Source organism: Scyliorhinus torazame, chromosome 22, assembly GCF_047496885.1.
Source record: "Scyliorhinus torazame isolate Kashiwa2021f chromosome 22, sScyTor2.1, whole genome shotgun sequence".
NCBI lineage: Eukaryota > Metazoa > Chordata > Chondrichthyes > Carcharhiniformes > Scyliorhinidae > Scyliorhinus > Scyliorhinus torazame.
The window spans coordinates 68,876,726-68,901,017 of record NC_092728.1 but is presented as its reverse complement, the minus strand read 5'-3'; the positions used below and the strand labels follow the sequence as shown (position 1 = coordinate 68,901,017).

Here is a 24,292-nt window from a genome sequence, read left to right as displayed (position 1 = left end):
GTTTTGGCTTGTGAAAATGAGCTGCATTGATTTGTATTTTGCTGGCTGTAGCAAACTCTACTTTGAAAATGTAGTGTTTCTTACTCTGGAAATACAATACTGGGCATGCTAATAGTATTTTATAGAAGCTTGAGCATCTGCATATATAACCTTAATATGTGATAGATATGGGCAAAATCGATGCCAGAAATTGGGTGAAAATTGAGGCATTTTATAGTCTGGAATTATGTTGATTTACTAGTCTTTGTTCATCTTTTTCATTTTTGAGCGCTCATTAACTTATACTGCATGGGGCAAAATTGTCTATAATTGCTGCTTGAATCTTTGAATTGTGTTGTTCATGACAGCTGCATCTTAAATCTTTGTCTTCTGCAATAGGGTAATGTGTACTCAAGAGAAAATGCTGGAAAATCTCAGCAGGTCTGGCAGCATCTGTAGGGAAAGAAAAGAGCTAACATTTCGAGTCCAGATGACCCTTTGTCACGTGTACACTGGGCACTTGCATATACTTTTTGAATCTGTTAAAATATTTCTTGTCTCTTTCGCTGTGTATATGGCATTAATTTGGATTTTCTTTATTTTTGTTGTTTTGTGCCTTTTCCCCCCCTCCTTCAGTAGATCTGTTACGTCAAATAGTTCGGTCAGTGTAGCATCAGCAGCATTTTCTTAACTGCAAATGTAAATTTGTAATAATTCTGCAGTTTTTTTAAAGCATGAAATGAAGTAGAATGTCCACGATAACTGTGACAGCTGAAGCCTGAGAGTAAAATAAAAGGCAGTTAAATGGAACTTTTAATATGAAACGCCTTCACGTGGCGAGCTAACAGATTCAGTTAATGAGTAAGCTAGTGGATAGTTTTTTTCAGCATAGCATTGAGACTTCAATAGCCAGTCAGAAGGAAATAGTTTAGGGTAGGTGGAGCCAACATAAAAGCTGAAAATATCTCTGGCATTGTTTTGGTGCCAATTTTTCTGATATTGCTGTATATGGTATGTCAAGAAAGCCCCAGTTGCTACACTGGAAAGTGATTGCATATCTTGGTAAGAAAATAAATTATATAAGGAAACTTTGCATTATATTGGTATTATAAAATGTTGACATCGTCACATTCTCGTATATTATTTAATTAGAAGTTAATATACTGTTCACGTAGTAATTGGGAATTACATTCTTTTCAGATGTATGAAAATCGCTTATTGTCACAAGTAGGCTTCAAATGAAGTTACTGTGAAAAGCCCCTAGTCGCCACATTCCGGCGCCTGTTCGTGAAGGCTGTTACGGGAATCATCAATAAATAGAATAAAAATCGTCAAGTTTCTTTATGCTTAACTAAGCTGTGTGGATTTACTGTGCTGAGATTGAAAGATTGTATAATATTATTACTTAATATGTTCAGATTAGGTAGCAAAAATCCACCTCTGCTTTTTCGCTCTGCAACCCCCCCAATTTAATTTTGGAACTATAATGTGACACTTCAAATTAAGAGCATTTGCTCAGAAGTCAGAAGCTTTTGGGAGTTAACCTACTCCTTCTGTGATATGTACTTTGTTGGCTGTGTTCTAAACATTTGGTTACAATTCCATTATGTTGCTTTTTCACCAAATTATTGTGCTAAATTGTGAGAGATAGATTCTTAAATAGAACATACAGTGCAGAAGGAGGCCATTCGGCCCATCGAGTCTGCACCGACCCACTTCCACCCTATCCCCATAACCCAATAACCCCTCCTAACCTTTTTGGTTACTGAGGGCAATTTATCATGGCCAATCCACCTAACCCGCATGTCTTTGGACTGTGGGAGGAAACCGGAGCACCCGGAGGAAACCCACGCAGACACGGGGAGAACGTGCAGATTTCGCACAGCCAGTGACCCCGCAGGGAATCGAATCTGGGACCCTGTTGCTGTGAAGCCACAGTGCTAGCCACTTGTGCTACTGTGCTGCCCAATGCTTCCAACAAGCTATTTTAAATTCTTGTTATTTGGTGATAAGACATTGATATGTGACTGAAAAATTTGAAACCGTAAACTGCAATTTGAAGCCAAGAATAAAAATTCCATCCAAATCTTGTTAGAATTTTAATTTTGCATATTATTCTTGTGATACAGTGGTGGGAAAAAGTTCATTTCAGTATTTCAATCACTGATTCTAAAGTTTGAAATGAGCAAAACAAATAACTTTAAACTGGAATTATTTTATTTTCATATGCTTTAAATTGAACTTGTATCTTAAAATAATGTTATGAAACCGTAACATTCTATTGGAGATAATGCGGAATAACATCTAAACCCTTTGGTCAGTGCGGTGAAAAAGTATTACCTCCCAAGTACAATTGGTTGTTTAATTGTGGGTTAAATCAAACACAAGGCACTTTAGACAATGTCTTTATTTTTCAACTCATCCAGTCCAGTTAGGAAATGGCAATTTCACTTGAATCATTTTGGTTACATTCGCACTTCCATTGCCAACTTGTAAGAGTGACTCCTACTGGGCAATCATCAGTACTTTCATTTCACAATCAATATGAATTGCTGGAGTCTGTTTCAGTTTGAGAGAAAAGTTCTTTATACTGCTGTGGTGTTTTCCATCTACATTTTGTTTAGAGTTCCATCTGATTTTTAAAAAATCTCAATCTGGAACAATTATAACACAGGAAGAAGGCTTTGTCCCTGCTGTTTATTTGCTAGACAAGGACGTTGCTGCTTGTGATGTTTTTCTTTGCTTATTTTCTGAACAATTTGTAATGCTCTTCCCAGATGGAATGAAGCATCTAGTGTTTCATTTTAAGTGTTGTGTTGAAGTTGGGTGTACAGAAAACGGCCAAAGGCAAATCCAAACACCTTTGTCGGCCTCTCTGGCCTTTTGTTAGAGAGGAAGCATACTGGGAGATCCTAGGGCTTCCTGTCTTTGGGTGCTCGTGTACAAGAACTTTTTGAATTTGCTTAAGTCACGTGTAATGATCTCAGCACAATGAAAACAATAGTTGGCAGTGATACTCTATATCATGGCATTAGTCTCTAAAACCATTTTATTCTGAACGTAAGGCTCTGCCTCCCAGTGTCCAATTTTGTTCTGAACAATGTCAGTATGTTTTCACAAGTTCATCTGAAAAGGACCTTCTTGATGTCACTACAGTCCACCGGTGCATTAGTTGGCAGATGCCAGAAACATAAAAAACTGCCAGAACCTCTGAAGCCCAGCATATTTGTATTATTTCTGGATCAGAGATGCATTTGGATGTTCTGGATAGAATTACTACGTTAGTAAAACTAACTTCGACTGTCACAGTGACAATAATCCTGCAAGTGGCTATGCCTGACAATCACCACAGCTGTTTGGATGCATACTATTTACAGCACAGAAGGAAAACCATTGAGCACATCATGCTGGTGCTAGCTCTTCAATTTAAAGTGTCTGCTCTAATTCCACTTCCCAGGCTTTTTCTTCAGGTTTATATATTCCTTTTCAAATATAACTATGCCGTCTTACTATCAATTTGCATCATAAAAATTATTATTCTCAAAATCTTTGATAATTTTGAACATGTATTTTACCTTCTCTGTTCCAGGGGAATTAAGTCTTTCCCCGCAGTTATCATGTGTAATTCCTAATATTCTGGTGAGTCTTTACTGTCTCGTGCCATGACTGGTACCCCCTCTAAAACCAGATGCACAAATTCAAAATCTAATCCAGTAGTGGCTTATCTTATGTAAATTCAATGACAATACATTGCTTTATAGGCAGTGCACATGTGCTTTAAAATTTAATTTGCATTTTAATAGCCTTTTTGATCTGCAGCATCTACCCATAATTCAATATCTCTCGCTCTCTCTCTCTCTAATTGACAAAGTCTTAAAGTTTATTATCTTGTCCTTTTACTGCATTTCCAAACTCCCTATAGTGCAGAAGGAGGCCATTTAGCCCACTGAGTCTACACTGACCCTCGGAACGAGCACCCTCCCAAGGCCCTCTTCCCCCATTCTATCGCGGTAACCCCATGTCCCCACATAACCTTTTGGACACTACAGGCAATTTAGGATGGCCAATCCACCTATCCTGCATATCTTTGGAATGTGGGAGGAAACCGGAGCACCCGGAGGAAACCCATGCAGTCACAGGGCGAATGTCCAAACTCCACACATACCGATGGTTTATGCCAGTACACCATTTCTGTTCTGTAGAATCTGTGCATTGTACTCCAACTGCTTACTTTGCTGCGTGGATGTTTTCCCCCTAATTTGTGGTTTTGTTTTTGTTTAAGCTAATCCTTGTATCTTGACAAATTGGGGTGGGGGTGGGGGGAAGAAGTCAGAAAAGGTCAGTAGTCTGAGGTTAGAAGCAGACCATGCTTTGTTTCTATCTGTGTGCTTTGAAATTTATCTTATTAGAAAAGGTTAATTTCATAAGGCAACTGAATCACTGACATTTGATGAAAGTTCAACAAATACTGTTTTCATCGGTCACTGTGTCTTCAAATGTTAATCTGTGTAGAACAAAGTGAGCAAGTGGTGAATAACAAACAACTAATTCAGTCTATTTAAAGACTAAGTACATTTTGTGTGCATGTATATCTACAAATTAAAGTAATCCTGTTTGTGTTTCAGTCTGCAGGTATGACTGGGGCAGACACCGTTATAGAAGATCGGAAGCGGGAAGTGACAAAGGAACTATCCACTACTGAAGACCAAGGTGAATAAAGATATAGGGCGGGATTCTCTGATCCTGGGGCTAAGTGTTGACGCCGTCGTAAACACCCAAGCATTTTACACTGGCATCAACAGGCCCCTAGGATCAGCGATCTTGCGCCGCACGGGGGGCCAGCAAGGCACTGGAAAGCCTCGTGCTGCTCCAGCTGCCGATACCGGCGTCAGAACGGGCGCCACGGGTCCACGCATGCACACTACGGCAGGTGCAAGTTCGCGCATGGGTTGCCTTCTCTGCGCCGCAACATGGTGGAGAGCTACAGGGGCCCGGCGTGGAGGAATATAGGCCCCCACCAGGATAAGCCCGCCCGCCGATTGGTGGGCCTGATTGCGGGCCAGGCCACCGTGGAGAGCCCCCGGGGTCGGATCACCCCCCCCAAACCAGGCCACCACCCACAACATGAACGCCGGCAGGACTTGGCCCATCGCGCCGGAGGGTTCGCGGACAACGGCGCCCCACCTGCGCTGACCAGAGAATCGGCAGAGCGGCGCCGCGTGAATCCCCCCCAACGGCGATTCTCCAACCCGGCACAGGGTTGGAGAATCCCGCCCATAAGTTCAGATTCCTCGTCCCAGATTTATATTTCCGGGTCGGTTGCGCAGAGATGAGAGAATTCCCAGCTCTGTGAACTTTGCCCTTAAAAATGGCTCCCCAGATGTTGGATCTTCGGTCGGTTATGAGGGTGGGCTGGATTAGAAGTTGGAAGGGCAACCCTGGAAGAACTGTGGAGGGTGCTGGATGCAGAGGCAGGCTGGGCAGAAGGCCTACCTCTGGGATCCAGCACTGTGTCCAAAGTTTAAAGCATGAAACATCTCTCTCGTGATAGCGAGGCTAGGAATAGAGAGAGAGTGCAGTTGAACACGTGGCTGCAGGAATGGTGTAGGAGGGAGGGCTTCAGGTATTTGGATAATTGGAGCGCATTCTGGGGAAGGTGGGACCTGTACAAGCAGGACGGGTTGCACCTGAACCAGAGGGGCACCAATATCCTGGGAGGGAGGTTTGCTAGTACTCTTCGGGAGGGTTTAAACTAATTTGGCAGGGGAATGGGAACCGGATTTGTAGTCCAGCAACTAAGGTAGCCGATATTCAGGACGCCAAAGCTTGTAATGAGGCAGTGGGGAAGGGAACACTGACAAAGGAGAGTATTTGCAGGCACGGAGATGGGTTGAAGTGTGTATACTTCAACGCAAGAAGCATCAGGAATAAGGTGGGTGAACTTAAGGCATGGATCGGTACTTGGGACTACGATGTGGTGGCCATCACGGAAACTTGGATAGAAGAGGGGCAGAAATGGTTGTTGGAGGTCCCTGGTTATAGATGTTTCAATAAGATTAGGGAGGGTGGTAAAAGAGGTGGGGGGGTGGCATTATTAATTAGAGATAGTATAACAGCTGCAGAAAGGTAGTTTGAGGAGTATCACCCTATTGAGGTAGTATGGGTTGAAGTCAGAAATAGGAAAGGAGCAGTCACCTTGTTAGGAGTTTTCTATAGGCCCCCCAATAGTAGCAGAGATGTGGAGGAACAGATTGGGAAACAGATTTTGGAAAGGTGCAGAAGTCATAGGGTAGTAGTCATGGGCGACTTTAACTTCCCAAATATTGAGTGGAAACTCTTTAGATCAAATAGTTTGGATGGGGTGGTGTTTGTGCAGTGTGTCCAGGAAGCTTTTCTAACACAGTATGTAGATTGTCCAACCAGAGGAGGGGCAATATTGGATTTAGTACTGGGTAATGAACCAGGGCAAGTGATAGATTTGTTAGTGGGGGAGCATTTTGGAGATAGTGACCACAATTCTGTGACTTTCACTTTAGTAATGGAGAGGGATAGGTACGTGCAACAGGGCAAGGTTTACAATTGGGGGAAGGGTAAATACGATGTTGTCAGACAAGAATTGAAGTGCATAAGTTGGGAACATAGGCTGGCAGGGAAGGACACAAGTGAAATGTGGAACTTGTTCAAGGAACAGGTGCTACGTGCCCTTGATATGTATGTCCCTGTCAGGCAGGGAAGAGATGGTCGAGTGAGGGAACCATGGTTGACAAGAGAGGTTGAATGTCTTGTTAAGAGGAAAAAGGTGACTTATGTAAGGCTGAGGAAACAAGGTTCAGACAGGGCATTGGAGGGATACAAGATAGCCAGGAGGGAACTGAAGAAAGGGATTAGGAGAGCTAAGAGAGGGCATGAACAATCTTTGGCGGGTAGGATCAAGGAAAACCCCAAGGCCTTTTACACATATGTGAGAAATATGAGAATGACTAGAGCGAGGGTAGGTCCGATCAAGGACGGTAGCGGGAGATTGTGTATTGAGTCTGAAGAGATAGGAGAGGTCTTGAATGAGTACTTTTCTTCTGTATTTACAAATGAGAGGGGCGATATTGTTGGAGAGGACAGTGTGAAACAGATTGGTAAGCTCGAGGAAATACTTGTTAGGAAGGAAGATGTGTTGGGCATTTTGAAAAACTTGAGGATAGACAAGTCCCCCGGGCCTGACGGGATATATCCAAGGATTCTATGGGAAGCAAGAGATGAAATTGCAGAGCCGTTGGCAATGATCTTTTCGTCCTCACTGTCAACAGGGGTGGTACCAGGGGATTGGAGAGTGGCGAATGTCGTGCCCCTGTTCAAAAAAGGAACTAGGGATAACCCTGGGAATTACAGGCCAGTTAGTCTTTCTTCGGTGGTAGGCAAAGTAATGGAAAGGGTACTGAAGGATAGGATTTCTGAGCATCTGGAAAGACACTGCTTGATTAGGGATAGTCAGCACGGATTTGTGAGGGGTAGGTCTTGCCTTACAAATCTTATTGAATTCTTTGAGGAGGTGACCAAGCATGTGGATGAAGGTAAAGCAGTGGATGTAGTGTACATGGATTTTAGTAAGGCATTTGATAAAGTTCCCCATGGTAGGCTTCTGCACAAAGTAAGGAGGCATGGGATAGTGGGAAATTTGGCCAGTTGGATAACGAACTGGCTAACCGATAGAAGTCAGAGAGTGGTGGTGGATGGCAAATATTCAGCCTGGATCCCAGTTACCAGTGGTGTACCGCAGGGATCAGTTCTGGGTCCTCTGCTGTTTGTGATTTTCATTAATGACTTGGATGAGGGAGTTGAAGGGTGGGTCAGTAAATTTGCAGACGATACGAAGATTGGTGGAGTTGTGGATAGTAAGGAGGGCTGTTGTCGGCTGCAAAGAGACATAGATAGGATGCAGAGCTGGGCTGAGAAGTGGCAGATGGAGTTTAACCCTGAAAAGTGTGAGGTTGTCCATTTTGGAAGGACAAATATGAATGCGGAATACAGGGTTAACGGTAGAGTTCTTGGCATTGTGGAGGAGCAGAGAGACCTTGGGGTCTATGTTCATACATCTTTGAAAGTTGCCACTCAAGTGGATAGAGCTGTGAAGAAGGCCTATGGTGTGCTCGCGTTCATTAACAGAGGGATTGAATTTAAGAGCCATGAGGTAATGATGCAGCTGTACAAAACCTTGGTAAGGCCACATTTGGAGTACTGTGTACAGTTCTGGTCGCCTCATTTTAGGAAGGATGTGGAAGCTCTGGAAAAGGTGCAAAGAAGATTTACCAGGATGTTGCCTGGAATGGAGAGTAGGTCTTACGAGGAAAGGTTGAGGGTGCTAGGCCTTTTCTCATTAGAGCGGAGAAGGATGAGGGGCGACTTGATAGAGGTTTATAAGATGATCAGGGGAATAGATAGAGTAGACAGTCAGAGACTTTTTCCCCAGGTGGAACACACCATTACAAGGGGACATAAATTTAAGGTGAAAGGTGGAAGATATAGGAGGGATATCAGAGGTAGGTTCTTTACCCAGAGAGTAGTGGGGGCATGGAATGCACTGCCTGTGGAAGTAGTTGAGTCGGAAACATTAGGGACCTTCAAGCAGCTGTTGGATAGGTACATGGATTACGGGAAAATGATATAGTGTAGATTTATTTGTTCTTAAGGGCAGCACGGTAGCATTGTGGATAGCACAATTGCTTCACAGATCCATGGTCCCAGGTTCGATTCCAGCTTGGGTCATTGTCTGTGCGGAGTCTGCACGTCCTCCCCGTGTCTGCGTGGGTTTCCTCCGGGTGCTCCGGTTTCCTCCCACAGTCCAAAGATGTGCGGGTTAGGTGAATTGGCCAATGATAAATTGCCCTTAATGTCCAAATTGCCCTTGGTGTTGGGTGGAGGTGTTGAGTTTGGGTAGGGTGCTCTTTCCAAGAGCTGGTGCAGACTCAAGGGGCCGAATGGCCTCCTTCTGCACTGTAAATTCAATGATAATCTATGATTAATCTAGGACAAAGGTTCGGCACAACATCGTGGGCCGAAGGGCCTGTTCTGTGCTGTATTTTCTATGTTCTATGTTCTATGTTCTCTCGCCTCACCGTGTTCCTTCACCCCCAACCACCCACAATCTCCCCATCCCCCCCCCACCCAGCCTCCATAACCACTCACCCCCTTCCTACTAACCCATGCATCCTCACCCACCACCCTTGGCCCTGATACCTATCATGCCAACTCACATATTCACGATATTTACATTCTATCAACTAAATAATAACAAACAGTTCATTCAAATGCACAATCCTTATAACAAGCATTGGAGCATTGGAATTCATAGTACCACATCAAAGAGTCTGTAACCACTTGCAGCTGTCAATCAAACTGAAATGGCAGGCACCTTACTGGGATAATGGATGGCTGTAAAATCAGTTCTGCGACACTAATCAAGTAACGGAAGCCCTACCATTACCAACAGACCGAGTGAAATATCAAGCCTTTTTTTGAACACTGGAGACATTTTTTCCAAAGGTTTAAAGTGCGTATTTTTAAATGCCGTTCCAGCTTGTTGACTCCCATTGACAGGTCCCATTGACATGTGCTTCTGACTGTTTTGACAGTTGATTTTTGACATGTTTGTTGACAGTTACAATGAGCTTGACAGTAACTTCGAGAGTCAGGGGGCAGAGGTGAGAGTAGTGGGCATCACTAAGGAGAAGGTGCTGGGAAAACTGAAAGATCTGAAGTGGATAAGTCACCTGGACTGGATGGACTACACCCCAGATTTCTGAAGGAGATATCTGAGGAGATTGTGGAGGCATTGGTGGTGATCTCACCGGAGACGGGGGGTGTCCCAGAGGATTGGAAAATGGCTGTTTTCACCTCTGTTTAAATGGGGGGAGGCAGAACACAGGAAATTATAGGCTTCAGCTATTGGTAAGATTTTAGAGTCTATTATTAAGGATGAGCTTGCGAAGTGCTTCGCAGTGCATTGTAATATTGGACTGAGCCAGCACGGATTCGTCAAGGAAGGTCATTGTCTGACAAATCTGTTGGAATTCTTTGAGGTGGTTAGACAAAGTAGAACCAGTGGACATGATCTTTTTGAATTTCCAGGAGGCCTTTGACAAGGTGCTGTACAGGAGGCTGCTAAATAAGATAAGAGCCCATGGTGTTAGGGGCAAGGTATTGGCATGGATAGAGGATTGGCTGACTAGTGGGGATAAAGGGGCCCTTTTCAGGATGGCAACCGATGACTAGTAGTGCTCTGCAGCCATCAGTGTTGGGACCACAACTATGATGTACATTAATGATCTGGAAGAAGGAACTGAGGGCATTGTTGCAAAGTTTGCAGATGATACAAAGATATGGAGAGGGACAGGTAGTGTTGAGGAAGCAGGGAGGCAGGAGAGTGGGAAAAGAAGTGGCAGATGGAATACAATATGGAAAACTGTGAGGTAATGAACTTGGGGTAGGAAGAATAGAGGTATAGACTACTTTCTAAATGGGAAAAGGTTTCAGAAATCGGAAGCACAAAGGGACTTCGGAGTCCTAGTTTAGGATTCTCTTAAGGTTGCAGGTTCAATTAGCAGTTAGGAAGGCAAATGCAATGTTAGAATTCATGTCAAGAGGGCTAGTATACAAGAACGGGGATGTACTGTTGAGGCTGTGTAAGGTGCTGGTCCCCATATCTAAGGAAGAATGTGCTAGCCTTGGAGAGGGCCCAGAGGAGGTTTCCATTACTAGAACCCAAGGGACCAGCCTCAGACTGAAGTGATGATCCTTTAAAACAGAGTTGAGGAGGAATTTCTTCAGCCAAAGAGTGGTGAATCTGTGGAACCCATTGCCATAGAAGGCTGTGGAGGCCAAGTCATTGAGTGTCTTTAGGACTGAGATAGATAGGTTCTTGATTAATAAGGGCACCTGGGGTTATGGGGAGAAGGCAGGAGAATGGGGATGAGAAACCTATCAGCCATGATTGAATGGTGGAGCAGATTCGTTGGGCTGAATGGCATAATTTTGCTCCTGTGTCTTATGGTCTTATGGTAATGTGTTGATATGCACATTTATACCTACGTTTAATTGCACCAAAGGGCACCGTATCGCCCCCAAAGGTGTCCTGGTACACCGTACTCCTCTCCAAAGGGTACCCCGGCTATCCAAACAAACCTACTGCTCTAATCTGCACACTTCAGTTTTCACACTCCTGGCCTACCAATATCCCACTTCAGTGGAGGCAGCTGATGATTTAAATGGCTAACTACCTCCGTAAGCCGTGCATGTGTGAAATGCACCCAGAGTCCCCAAACCTGCCTCTGCAAAAATAGGAAGTGCTGTGTTTGGGCAGGTCTTAGCATTTTAAGGCATTTCTGCTGTCTTGCAACAATGCAGAGCCTCTCCTTATGGAGAAAATCTGGGTCATAGTTCTGCTATTTTATAAAAAATATATTATATAAACAAAGCATTAGAATTCCATGAAGAACTTGTAGTTCATGGAGCAAAATATTTATTAATCTAGCACACTTCATACAAATGCAGATTTTTATTCCAAGTTATGAAAGCTTATAGATTTAATTTGCATGTGATTGCTGAGTTTAAAGTAAGCTATGTAGGAAAGAAGGGTGTGTCTATCTTAGCAGTGATTTAGAAGTAAAGCTGCTGCAGCATAATGTCAAAAATAACTTGTTGTGCAAATATATAATTTTTAGGCTCTTATTAAAAGGAAGAATTGAAAATTTGAAATGCACCAAAATTCACAAATTCAAAGAGATGTTTAGCTGATTAGTGATGAAATACGTGTTCGGGAAATTGAGTTGCTATCTTAGGAATTAAAATTGTCGAACGTAGTGAACAAATAATGATGACGGAACAGAAGGGGGCCATTTGGCCAACCAGGTCTGTGTCAACTCTCTGCAAGGAACCGCCTTCCCTGCCTTTTCCCCATATTCCTGCAACTTATTTTCTTTTCAGATTGATTTGAAGTCCTTGATTGAATCAGCCTCCACCACGGTCTTCTGCAGTGCATTCCAGATCCTAACCACTTGCTGCATAAAAACGTTTTTCTTCATTTTGTTGTTGCTTCTTTGGCCAGTCACCTTAACTCAGTGCCCTCTGGTTCTCGATCCACCCAAGGGAATAGTTGCTCCCTATTTACTCTGCCCAGATCTTTCAGGATTTTGGACCCCTTTATCAAATCACCTTTTCCGTTCTCCAAAGAGAACAGCCCAGCTTCTCCAGCCTATCCATGTAACTGAAGTTCCTCATTCATGGAATCATTTGGTGATTCTTCTCTGCACCATCTCTATTGTCTTTTTGTGTATGAATTTGACAGTCTAGTTAAGCTATTCTGTATTTTTCTGTCCCCTTCTCTGTTTTTTTTTTTCTTTTTTAAAAAAAAATGTTTTATTGAAATTTTTTCGATCAAAAATTTTCCCCCTTACAGAACAAACATAACAGTAAAGAAAGTTTAACAATAAACAAATGGCTAATCAACATGGTAATCTAATCATTTAACATAAACTAAAACTTCCACCCCCCCCCCCCCTCCCCCCAGGGTTGCTGCTGCTGGTCATCTGTCTTCCCTCTAACGTTCCTCTAGGTGTCGAGGAATGGCTGCCACCGCCTGGTGAACCCTTGAGCCGATCCTCTCAGGGCAAACTTTATCCGCTCCAGTTTTATGAACCCCGCCATATTGTTTACCCAGGCCTCCAGTCCAGGGGGTTTCGCCTCCTTCCACATGAGTAGAATCCTACGCCCGGCTACTAGGGACGCAAAGGTCACAACGTCGGCCTCTTTCGCCTCCTGCACTCCCGGCTCATCCGCAACTCCAAATAGAGCTAGCCCCCAGCCTGGTTTGACCCGGGCCTTCACCACCTTAGAAATCACTCCTGTCACTCCCTTCCAATACCCCTCAGTGCCGGGCACGACCAAAACATATGTGCGTGGTTTGCCGGGCTTCCGCCGCACCTCCCACATTTGCCCTCCACTCCAAAGAACCTGCTCAGTCTTGCTCCCGTTATGTGTGCTCTATGTAGCACCTTGAATTGAATCAGGCTAACCCTGGCGCATGAGGAAGAGGAATTTACCCTGCTTAGGGCATCAGCCCACATACCCTCCTCTATCTCCTCCCCTAGCTCTGCTTCCCACTTTCCTTTTAGTTCGCCCACCAACTCCTCCCCCTCTTCCCTCATCTCTCGGTATATCTCTGACACCTTGCCCTCTCCAACCCACACCCCCGAAAGCACTCTGTCCTGAATCCCCTGTACCGGGAGCAGCGGAAATTCCCTCACCTGTTGTCTAGTGAACGCCCTCACCTGCATATATCTAAGGAAGTTTCCCCCGGGGCAACTTATACTTTTCCTCCAATGCTCCCAAGCTCGCAAACGTCCCATCTATAAATAAATCTCCCACCCTCCTAATTCCCAACTGGTGCCAGCTCTGAAATCCTCCATCCATTCTTCCTGGGGCAAACCTATGGTTGTTCCTGATTGGGGACCCCACCAGGGCTCCCCGCACACCTCTCTGTCGCCTCCATTGTCCCCAGATATTCAATGTTGCCGCCACCACCGGGTTCGTGGTAAACGTTTTTGGTGAGAACGGTAGCGGCGCCATCACCAGCGCCTCTAAGCTCGTCCCTTTACAGGACTTTCTCTCCAGTCTTTTCCACGCCGCTCCCTCTCCCTCCATCATCCATTTACGAATCATCGCCACATTGGCAGCCCAAATTCGGTAGCGCCAATCCTCCTCTGTCCCTGCTACGTTGTAGGAACCCCCTCCTTACCCTCGGGACTTTCCCTGCCCACACGAAGCTCGTGATGCTCCTGTCTATTTTTTTGAAAAAGGTCTTAGTGATTAGTATAGGGAGACATTGAAATACAAATAAGAACCTCGGGAGGACCATCATCTTAATTGCCTGCACTCTGCCCGCCAACGACAGAGGCTGCATGTCCCACCTCTTGAAGTCCTCCTCCATTTGTTCTACCAATCGTGTCAGATTAAGTCTGTGCAAGGTTCCCCAGCTCCTAGCGATCTGAATCCCCAGGTATCGGAAGTTTCTTTCCACTTTCCTTCGAGGCAGGCCTTCTATCTCTCTACTCTGGTCCCCTGGGTGTATCACAAATAGTTCACTCTTCCCCATGTTGAGCCTATATCCCGAGAAATCTCCTAACTCCCTCAACATCCGCATAACCTCTATCACCCCCCCGCTGGTTCCGACACATACAACAGTAGGTCATCCGCGTATAGCGAGACTCGGTGTTCTTCTCCCCCTCTAATCACCCCTCTCCATTTCCTGGAGTCTCTCAACGCCATGGCCAGAGGTTCAATTGCCAACGCGAACAACAGTGGAGACAGCGGGCATCCCTGTCTTGTTCCCCGATATAATCGGAAATACTCCGATCTTTGCCGACCCGTGACTACACTTGCCGTTGGGGCCCCATAAAGAAGTTTGACCCAGCTAATAAACCCGTTCCCGAACCCAAACCTCCTTAACACCTCCCATAAATACTCCCACTCCACCCTATCAAATGACTTCTCTGCATCCATTGCCGCCACTATCTCTGCCTCCCCCTCCACTGGTGGCATCATTATCACCCCTAATAGTCGTCGCACGTTAACATTCAGTTGTCTCCCTTTTACGAACCCTGCCTGGTCTTCGTGCACCACCCCCGGGACACAGTCCTCTATCCTCGATGCCAGTACCTTTGCCAGCAATTTGGCGTCCACATTCAATAATGAAATAGGTCTATAGGACCTGCACTGCAACGGATCTTTATCCCTCTTCAAAATTAGCGATATCGTCGCCTCCGACATTGTCGGGGGTAAAGTCCCTCCTTCCCTGGCCTCATTGAACGTCCTCACCAACAACGGGGCCAACAAGTCCACATATGTTCTATAGAATTCCACCGGGAACCCGTCTGGTCCCGGAGCCTTCCCTGCTTGCATGTTCCCCAGCCCCTTAATAACCTCGTCCACCCCAATCGGTGCCCCCAGGCCTTCCACCTCCTGCTCCTCCACCCTCGGGAACCTCAATTGATCCAGGAACTGCCGCAACCCCTCCTCTCCCTCTGGGGGTTGGGACCTATACAGTCCCTCATAAAAGGTCTTAAACACCTCATTTATCTTCCCTGCTCTTCGCACCGTGGCTCCCTTTTCGTCTCTAATTCCCCCTATCTCCCTCGCCGCTGTCCTCTTTCGCAACTGATGAGCCAGCAGGCGACTAGCCTTTTCCCCATATTCATACCTCCTCCCCTGTGCCTTCCTCCACAGCACCTCCGCCTTTCTGGTGGTCAGGAGGTCAAACTCCGTCTGGAGTCGTCTCCTCTCCCTGTACAGTCCCTCCTCCGGGGTCTCTGCAAATTCCCTATCCACCCTTAAAATCTCCCCCAGTAATCTTTCCCTTTCCTTGGCCTCTGTTTTCCCTTTGTGGGCCCCAATGGAGATCAGCTCTCCTCTGACCACCGCTTTTAGTACTTCCCATACCACTCCCACACGGACCTCCCCGTCGTCATTGACCTCCAGGTATCTCTCAATACACCCCCGCACTCTTCCACACACTCCCTCGTCCGCCATCAATCCCACATCTAATCGCCAGAGTGCTCTCTCCTCCCTTTCCTCTCCTAGTTCCAGGTCCACCCAGTGTGGGGCATGGTCCGAAACCGCTATGGCTGAATACTCAGCTTCTTCCACCCTTGAGATCAACGACCTTCCCAAAACAAAAAAATCTATCCGGGAGTACACTTTATGGACATGGGAGAAGAAGGAGAACTCCCTGGCCCTCGGTCTAAGAAATCGCCATGGATCCACTCCCCCCATTTGGTCCATAAACCCCTTGAGCACCTTGGCCGCTGCCGGCCTTCTTCCGGTCTTTGAGCTGGATCTATCTAGCCCTGGGTCCAGCACGGTATTGAAGTCCCCTCCTAATATCAAGTTTCCTACCTCCAGGTCCGGTATACGACCCAGCATCCGTCTCATAAATCCCGCATCGTCCCAATTCGGGGCATATACATTAACCAACACGACCTCCATTCCCTCCAGCCTGCCACTCACCATCACATATCTGCCTCCACTATCTGCTACAATGCTCCTAGCTTCGAATGATACCCGTTTCCCCACCAGTATGGCCACCCCTCTATTCTTTGAATCCAGCCCTGAATGGAACACCTGTCCCACCCATCCTTTCCTGAACCTAACTTGGTCCGCCACCTTCAGGTGCGTCTCTTGGAGCATAGCCACGTCTGCCCTTAGTCCTTTCAAATGCGCGAGCACTCGGGCCCTTTTAATCGGTCCGTTCAGGCCTCTCACGTTCCACGTGATCAGCCTCACTAGGGGGCTAACTGCCCCCCTCCTGTGTCGACTAGCCATCACCTTCTCTAGGCCAGTCCCATATCCCGCCTCCGCGCTCCCACTCGCTCCCCAGGCATCGCATTCCATCCCCGTCCACCCACTCTTTAGCCATTTCCTTTTTGATTTCCGCAGCAGCAACCCAGTTGTCTCCCCCCCCCCCCCCCGCTAGATCCCTTTCTAGCGTGATTGCTCCCCCCATATTACTTCCGCAAGTCAGCTGACTTCAACTGACCCCGGCTACTCCTGCTCACTCCTTGACCCCCCCGTGTGGGGAATTCCCATCCACCTTGCGCCTGTCTTCCCGCCATAATCTTTCTGGCGCGGGAACATCCCTTTATCTGACCCGCCTCTTGTGACGCAGCTCCCTTTCCTCTCCCCCTCCCATTCCTCATTCTCCGCCTATGTCCCTTCTTTCCCCCCTCACCGGCGCCCACATTTCCTAGTGTCTCCCCCCATCCCAATTTACTTCTCTATTTACATCAACCATAACAATAACATTCCCTACAGTATCAGTCCCTCAGTTCCAATCCAATTTCTCCTCTTTAATAAAGGTCCATGCTTCTTCCGCCGTATCAAAATAATGGTGTCTCTCCTGGTACGTGACCCATAGTCGTGCCGGCTGCAGCATCCCGAACTTCACCTTTTTGTGTAACACCTCCTTGGCTCGGTTAAAACTCGCCCTCCTTCTTGCCACCTCCGCACTCCAATCCTGGTACACCCGTACCACTGCATTCTCCCATCTGCTACTCCGCACCTTTTTAGCCCATCTCAGGACCTCTTCTCTATCTTTAAGGCGGTGAAATCGCACGATTGTCGCCCTGGGTGGTTCTCCCGTTTTTGGTCTTCTCGCCGGGATCCGATGTGCCCACTCCACCTCCAAGGGGCCCGCAGGGGCCTCAGCGCCCATCAATGAGCTTAGCATCGTACTTACATAAGCTCCACAGTCCGCTCCTTCCACTCCCTCAGGGAGACCCAATATCCGAAGGTTCTTCCTTCGCGCTCTGTTTTCTAGGGCCTCGATCCTTTCAATACACTTTTTATGGAGTGCCTCGTGCGTCTGTGTTTTGACCGCCAGGCCCAGGATCTCGTCCTCATTATCCGTCACCTTCTGCTCCACCACGCGGAGCTCTGTCTCCTGGGTCCTTTGTGCCTCCTTGAGCCCCTCAATTGCCTGTAGCATCGGGGTCAGCACCTCCCTCTTTAGTAGCTCCACACACCGTCTCAAAAATTTGTCTTGCTCAGGCCCCCATGTTGCCTGAGCTTTCTCCGCCACCATCTTGTGTCTTCTCCCTTTCTGTCCCTTTCGTCGACGATTCCTCGCGCTGCAGCCGCCGCCGCCGATATTTTCCTCCTTCGTTGGGGGGGGGACTCCCTACTCACTCGCCCCACACCGGGTTGCGTCGCCCAAAAATTTCCCGTTGGGGCTCTTAAAAGAGCCCGGAGGTCCGTCGGAGCTGGAGCCGCCGAAACGTGCGGCTAGCAAGGCATCGCCGCAACCGGAAGTCCCCCTTCTCTGGTTATATATTCCACATATTAACGCTTACCCAAAATGTAATTATACACTTTTTAATTTCCAATCTGACTGAATTTAAGTAGTTTGTTAAATTATTTGACATATAGTTATCGGCTAATTTAAACTGAATAGTTCTTGTATGTTACAATACTATTTGACACTGTTTTGTATAAAGTGGTTGCCATGCACAAATACAACTGATTCCCTGGATGCGATAAAACTTAATGTGCCCAGTTTCAGTGCTTTTATTTTTGATGGGGAAAAATTTTACAAGTTTCCATGAAAAGACCAGGAGGAAGAATCTACGAATGAGTATTTTCATGAAAAACTACTTTACTACAAGGTTAAAATTTAAACATTTGTATAAAAATAATTTTCCAAAATTGTTTATTTGCTACCGTTATTTATTCTTGACTTGGGATACCAAACAAATCTTTCTGCGCACATTAAGCATTTTGCATACTTGCTATTGTCTGCACTTCCCCCCTCAGTTTGACCACTTACTTTTTTTGTGGAGGGAAGTAATGAAGCTGTTGTGACCTCTCCTACAGGAAGTGACCTCAAAGCTGCTAATTTGAGTGCCACAGAGAAGCCGCTGGAAGTTTGTGAGATGTTTGCAGATGGTGAAATCAATGGCTCTTGTGGAAAGAATGAAGAAGCTTCTTCAACAAAGAATCATCACACACCAGTTAAAAACACTCAGGACACTGTGAAAATAGCATCGAGGGATTTAAGTGATCTCAAGCAGATAAATGAAAATGGAATATTAGGAGAGGACAATAAGACTGTTAAAGCAAGCAATCATATGAATTCAGATGATTTGACACTAACGTCTTTGACGGGAAGCAATGGATTAGTTTTAAATAGTAAACCCTTACAGCAGGTACAGACTGGGACTCCTCTAATCGGTCATGCTGCCAAAACACTTTCTTCATCTCCTAGCAAGGCTGGAGGAGTTAACAAGCTAAAAAACTTAAGTGCAGTTGAAGTTCTGCAAAACCAAGCCATGCAACCGCTTAATGTGGCATCAGCCAAATCACAAGAAGAAAATCCAGAAGAAAATACATCTCAGGCTAAAACTCTCTCACAAGGCCTCAATACTGAGGTCAAGATTCACAGAGCGAGGAAGACCCTTCCTAAACTCAACTCAAATCAGGTGAGAATTTCTTAATCTTTAAAAAAAGAAACCTGATACTGGTTACAAGATTTTACACAATTAGCTAAAATTTTGGAATAAACTGCTTGAAACACAGGATGTCTTGATAAGGATTAACAGATTGACAATAGTAAATGTTTACTTTTGTGAAAAATGTTACATTTTGATTCACAAGAGGTCCAATTATGCACAACACTGATACATAGTCTGAAACCCTATAGAATCTGTAATAATACTCTGTTTTGGTCTGCTCTCACTGCTGATAGTTTAAGGAGTATCTCTGTTGGTGCATTTATTCAGTGGGTGTAAACTGGTTCAGGGGAGGCATGTGATGCGCACGGAGGATTGCGGTGGGTGCGTGTGTAGTGTGCTTTGGCAAAGAACAAACTTGTCATGGTCGGAGGGATTGTTTCCATTGTGGGATGTGGATGGCATTAGCAGGGATGGAATGGATGGGAAAGACTGGTTTGGCATGGATGGGAGGGCACGTGGCTAGCACTGTGGCTTCACAGCGCCAGGGTCCCAGGTTCAATTCCCCATTGGGTCACTGTCTGTGCGGAGTCTGTACGTTCTCCCCGTGTGTGCGTGGGTTCCCTCTGGATGCTCCGGTTTCCTCCCATACTCCAAAGACATGCAGGTTAGGTGGATTGGGCATTCTAAAAAAGTGCCCTTAGTGTCCAAAAAAGGTTAGATGGGGTTATTGGGTTACGGGGATAGGGTGGAAGTGAGTGCTTAAGTGGGTCGGTGCAGACTCGATGGGCCTTCTGCATTGTATGTTCTATGGCATTGGTTAAATATTTGGCAAAGTGGCAACATTGGTTAAATGTGGCAAAATGGCAGGCAGGGGCAATTCACACATTATTGTTTGAAAGCTTTTTTTTAATGTTAAAAGTGAAGATTTCACTTTATTTGAACTGAAAATGCTTTATAAAGTTGTCAGGTGAATTAAAAGAATATAGCAGTATTGATTTGATAAATGAAAAAGATGATGAACAGCCTATACACTCCAGAGTTTCTGTAGACTAACTTTAATGAGCATCCAATGCACAAACGGGTTCAAGAAAGGAGAAGTTATAACGTTGTTCCTAAACGTGAAACCTAAGCAAGGACTTGGTCGTGGAGCAAGATTGGTAGTTCGAAAGCTGCTTTCTTCGATGATTGATAGATGCTGAAATTATAATGGACAGATTAAGAAAATAGTGCTTATTCCTCAAATACTATTTAACCCATCAGACATGAACCTGCCATTTCAACTCTGGAGAAACTTGTTTCCAATGAGACCATCATATTCTATGACTATAAACAAGTGAGAAGTCTTACAACACCAGGTTATACAGATCTGTAAATATTTAATCACCTGCTAATGCTCGCATTCCAAGCATTGTCTGGCATCTTTGAATTTGCCTATATATATGTTTCTGGAACATACCTCTTCATTCACCTGAGGAAGGTGCAACGCTCCGAAAGCTAGTGATATCGAAACAAACCTGTTGGACTTTAACCTGGTGTTGTAAGACTTCTTACTGCGCTCACCCCAATCCAACGCCGGCATCTCCACATCATGTAAACAAGTGATAAGATTAGATTCTTGACAAATTGATATTTATATTCTCAAATTATTTTGTAAGCGTGGTGACACAGTGGTTAGCACTGCTGTGTCATGGCAGCGAGGATTTGAGTTCAATTCCAGCCCCGGGTCACTGTCCGTGTGGAGTTTGCACATACTCCCCGTGTCTGCATGGTCTTGCCCCGGCAATCAAAAAGATGTGCAGAGTAGGTGAATTGGCCATGCTAAATTGCCCCTTAATTGGAAAAAAAGAATTGGGTACTCTAAATTAATTTTAAAAATGATACACAGCCAGAAATTGGCTGCACTTAAAACTTAAACCATGTGTAAGTACTAACAGTTGCTGAAACAGTGTTAAACCACATCGGATGGCGAAAGTGGTTATCAGGGTAGGTAGTCCTCACAGGAACGATCCAACCTTCCTAAATAACTTACTGAAATATATTGTTTTCAGAGTGCAATTTGGTGAATTTCAACTTCGTGAAATTAGTCTGGCAATCTATTTTCTGATACTTAATGGAGTCTTTTTAAGATGGTAGTTTGCTGAAAGTTAAACAAGACAAGTAATGAACCTGAGGGACAGCCTGAGAAGACGACTACAATGAACAAAATTCACATATTTTCAACAAACTAAACATCATTGCTTGCTCTTGTGTAGCCTTTAATCTCGAAAAATGTCCTAAGTCAATTCTCAGAATCCGTTATCATCTTAGACAGTACCTTTGGATCAAGGATAACTTGCTCCCACGGCAGTTTGATGGGTTCTGAGATGGCTCATCTGCTGACTGCAGGGTGTTTGGAAGGTAAGGTTAAGTTTGTGCACGTTCTCTGATGCCTCAACTTCGCCTTTGCTGTTCTCAACAAAGCCTCTCTCGGTGTTCAATTAACTCCCAAATGAACCTTCTCCATTTTGGTGGGTCACAAGCCAGGAATGGGTTGGATATTTGACCTCCTCAGGGATGCTTTAAGGACATCCCTAAAGAGGTTTTGTTGTCCCCCTGAGATTTTCACCGGGTTCCCTGTGGAACCACAGTCAAGACAAGTATAGCATCGAGCTAGTGAACAAGATAGGTGGATCTTTGACGAAAAGCTTGACTAAATAGAATTGTAGAAAGGAGGGTCTTGAAAAAGAAGAGCGGAATGGGGAGATGGAGAACTTTGGTAGGACATTCCAGATCATGGGAAACAGACTGTCTAGAGTGCGCTGTCGAGCTGGATCATCAGTGTACTTGTGGATGTTGACCGCGTGTATATATGGTGTTAGGAGCGGCATGGTAGTACGATGGTTAGCACTGTTGCTTCACAGCGCCATGGTCCCGGGTTCAATTCCCGGCTTGGGTCACTGCCTGTGTGGAGTCTGCACGTTCTCCCTGTGTCTGCATGGGTTTCCTTCGGGCGCTCCGGTTTCCTCCGAAAGATATGCTTGTTAGGTGAATTGGACATTCTGAATTCTCCCTCTGTACCCGAACAGGTGCAGGAGTGTGGTGACTAGTGGCTTTTCACAGTAACAGGAAGCCTACTTGTGACACTAATATTGATGATTATTATTATTGTCAAGAGGCAGTATGTAGATAAGGATGAAGAAGAAGCCAAGGATAGATAGAACTTTCTAGAAATCCAGAGGTAATACTGTGGAGATCGGAAGATAAATCATTGTTAGATATATTTTACGTTTGATTTCATAGGGAAGAGTGGAGCCTAGGGAGGAGTATTGCTTAGCTGGACAGTCGAGGAGAGTTGTTGGCGGAGAATAGTTTTGTCAGTGGCTGTCAAACGTTTTGTGGGCGATGAATTACTGTGTACCACAAATCGTACAGGATATCATTTGAGAATGATTTAGGGCTGTTTCATTGTCCTGGCAAGGCTGAACATCTGATTGGAGTGATTGAAACATGAAGTTATTGGAAAGGGCAGCATAGATTTGGACACTACAATATGGGATAGGAGTTTAGTGAGAAAAGGGAGGTTACAGATGATATGCAATTTGCATGGACTGAGAAGAGGAAGCTATTATAATGCTAGCTAGTACGAAGGCTGAGTAGGGAAGTTGAATATTCAGTGGTTTAGTGGGAATGGGGTCAAGTTAATGACATGGGGACAGGGACAAGTTGAGGTTGGAGAGGGCATGAAAGGAGATTGGAGGGAAATTGGAGACCAATGCAGGTTCAGAAGTAGTACTAGAGGGAGTCAGTTGGCTTGTTGGGAAGGAGAAGGAACCAACTGAATGGATTGTCGCTGATGAAGTCCATGAACTGCTTTTATTTGTTGTTGGAGGTGAGGATGGAAGCAGCAGAGGACAGGGATACATGGCGACAGTTGGTAGTGGAGAAGGAAACCAGGGCTTATTGTTATTCTCTTGAATTATACTGGAGTTGTGAGCTGATTTGCCAGAGGTTGGGAGGCCCAACAACAGCATTTAGTGTGATCCAGCTCGTTCTGCTGGTGATAAGTAAACCTGTTGTGCACCAGATATGTTTTGAATCTGTCAAAACATTGAAATTTCTTGTGACTTTGTTTGTAGATAATGATATTGGAGACTGAAATATGCAACAAGAAAACATATTCTCCTATTTTCTGGATTGTTAGATTTATTTTATTTCAAGTATTTATAGCAAACTTATTTGTTCTCATCTGAAGTTGGCTAATGGATTGTGATGACTCTGTTTTCGACAAGAACTCAGTAATGAGTTAGGTGACTGACAACTAGACATTACTGGTCTGCTAGAATGTTAATAACCACACAATGAATAGTGCCAGATTATGTTTAGATTTCTTTTTTTTAAAGTGAATAACTGAATTGCTAATTCCTCAGAATAGAATATGGTTATGTTCTAACAATAACCAAGAAGTAGACACTTTTCCAGATTTGGAGAATTTTCCTCTGTATTGAGGAATTTTGTGTAATAAGGAAATTGGGAGTTGTGACTCCCAAATCTGGAAACTACCAAATGTATTTAGTGAACTGCTGTTACTCCCTCCTAGTCAAAGTAAAGTACCCAAATCCCAGCAGGTGTCACGTTTTGCCATTTCATATTCACAGAATAAATTTGTGCAAGTGCTACCTTATTGTTGCCATTAATCACAATGGGATTACAGTTTATTAGGTATCTTGAGATTGAAGTTCAGTTTCTTACACAGAAACAGCCTTCGTACATTTTTTAAAAGCTAAAGAAAATTTGTTGAATCAATGTTGTTTTATAATTCTGAAGTAAATCAGTTGCTAAGCATTCTTGTTTATTTCAGTATTTTTCTCCGAAAATTGTTCCAAATGTAATATATTTATAATGATGACTACATTTATTGTTCTGTGTTTTCACATTCCTAATTAATGGCAGTCAAGTTGCCACTTTAAAGCAACTACATTTGTACGTCTTAAACGCTGAAAATTGCACGATTAAAATGCTTTGATCCTTCCCATCAATTTTTCTATTAACTTAATTCTCGTAAAAAGTTAGTTCATTTTCTAACTGGATGCCATGTTGATTTCCTTTATGGACAGTCATCAATAGCGGTTTATACAGAAGGAAACTACCTGCGTTAATGAAGAACATCTCCCATATATAATAAACCCAGAGGTAGCATAGTGATTATGGTGTGGATCAGTATTAGAGAGGTTGATCCTCAATCCTAGAATGGCAGCTTACGAAGTTGAATTCATTAAATCAATCAGAGAATTTTTCAACTATCTGGATTGACATATGAGCCCATCTATTTTATGACTGTACCTCAG

At 44.7% G+C, this 24,292-nt stretch overlaps 1 protein-coding gene across 9 annotated transcripts in view; it reads left to right on the top strand.

Annotated features, from left to right (window-relative positions):
* Positions 1 to 24,292, top strand: part of LOC140399108 (histone-lysine N-methyltransferase EHMT1-like) — a 206,042-nt gene that overhangs the window by 63,930 nt on the left and 117,820 nt on the right. For all 9 annotated transcript variants that reach the window (XM_072488278.1, XM_072488283.1, XM_072488276.1 and 6 more), the window contains exons 2-3: positions 4,605 to 4,689; positions 18,391 to 18,995. In XM_072488278.1, the coding sequence (XP_072344379.1) occupies positions 4,605 to 4,689; positions 18,391 to 18,995 (690 nt within the window). The remainder of the gene's footprint in view (positions 1 to 4,604; positions 4,690 to 18,390; positions 18,996 to 24,292) is intronic.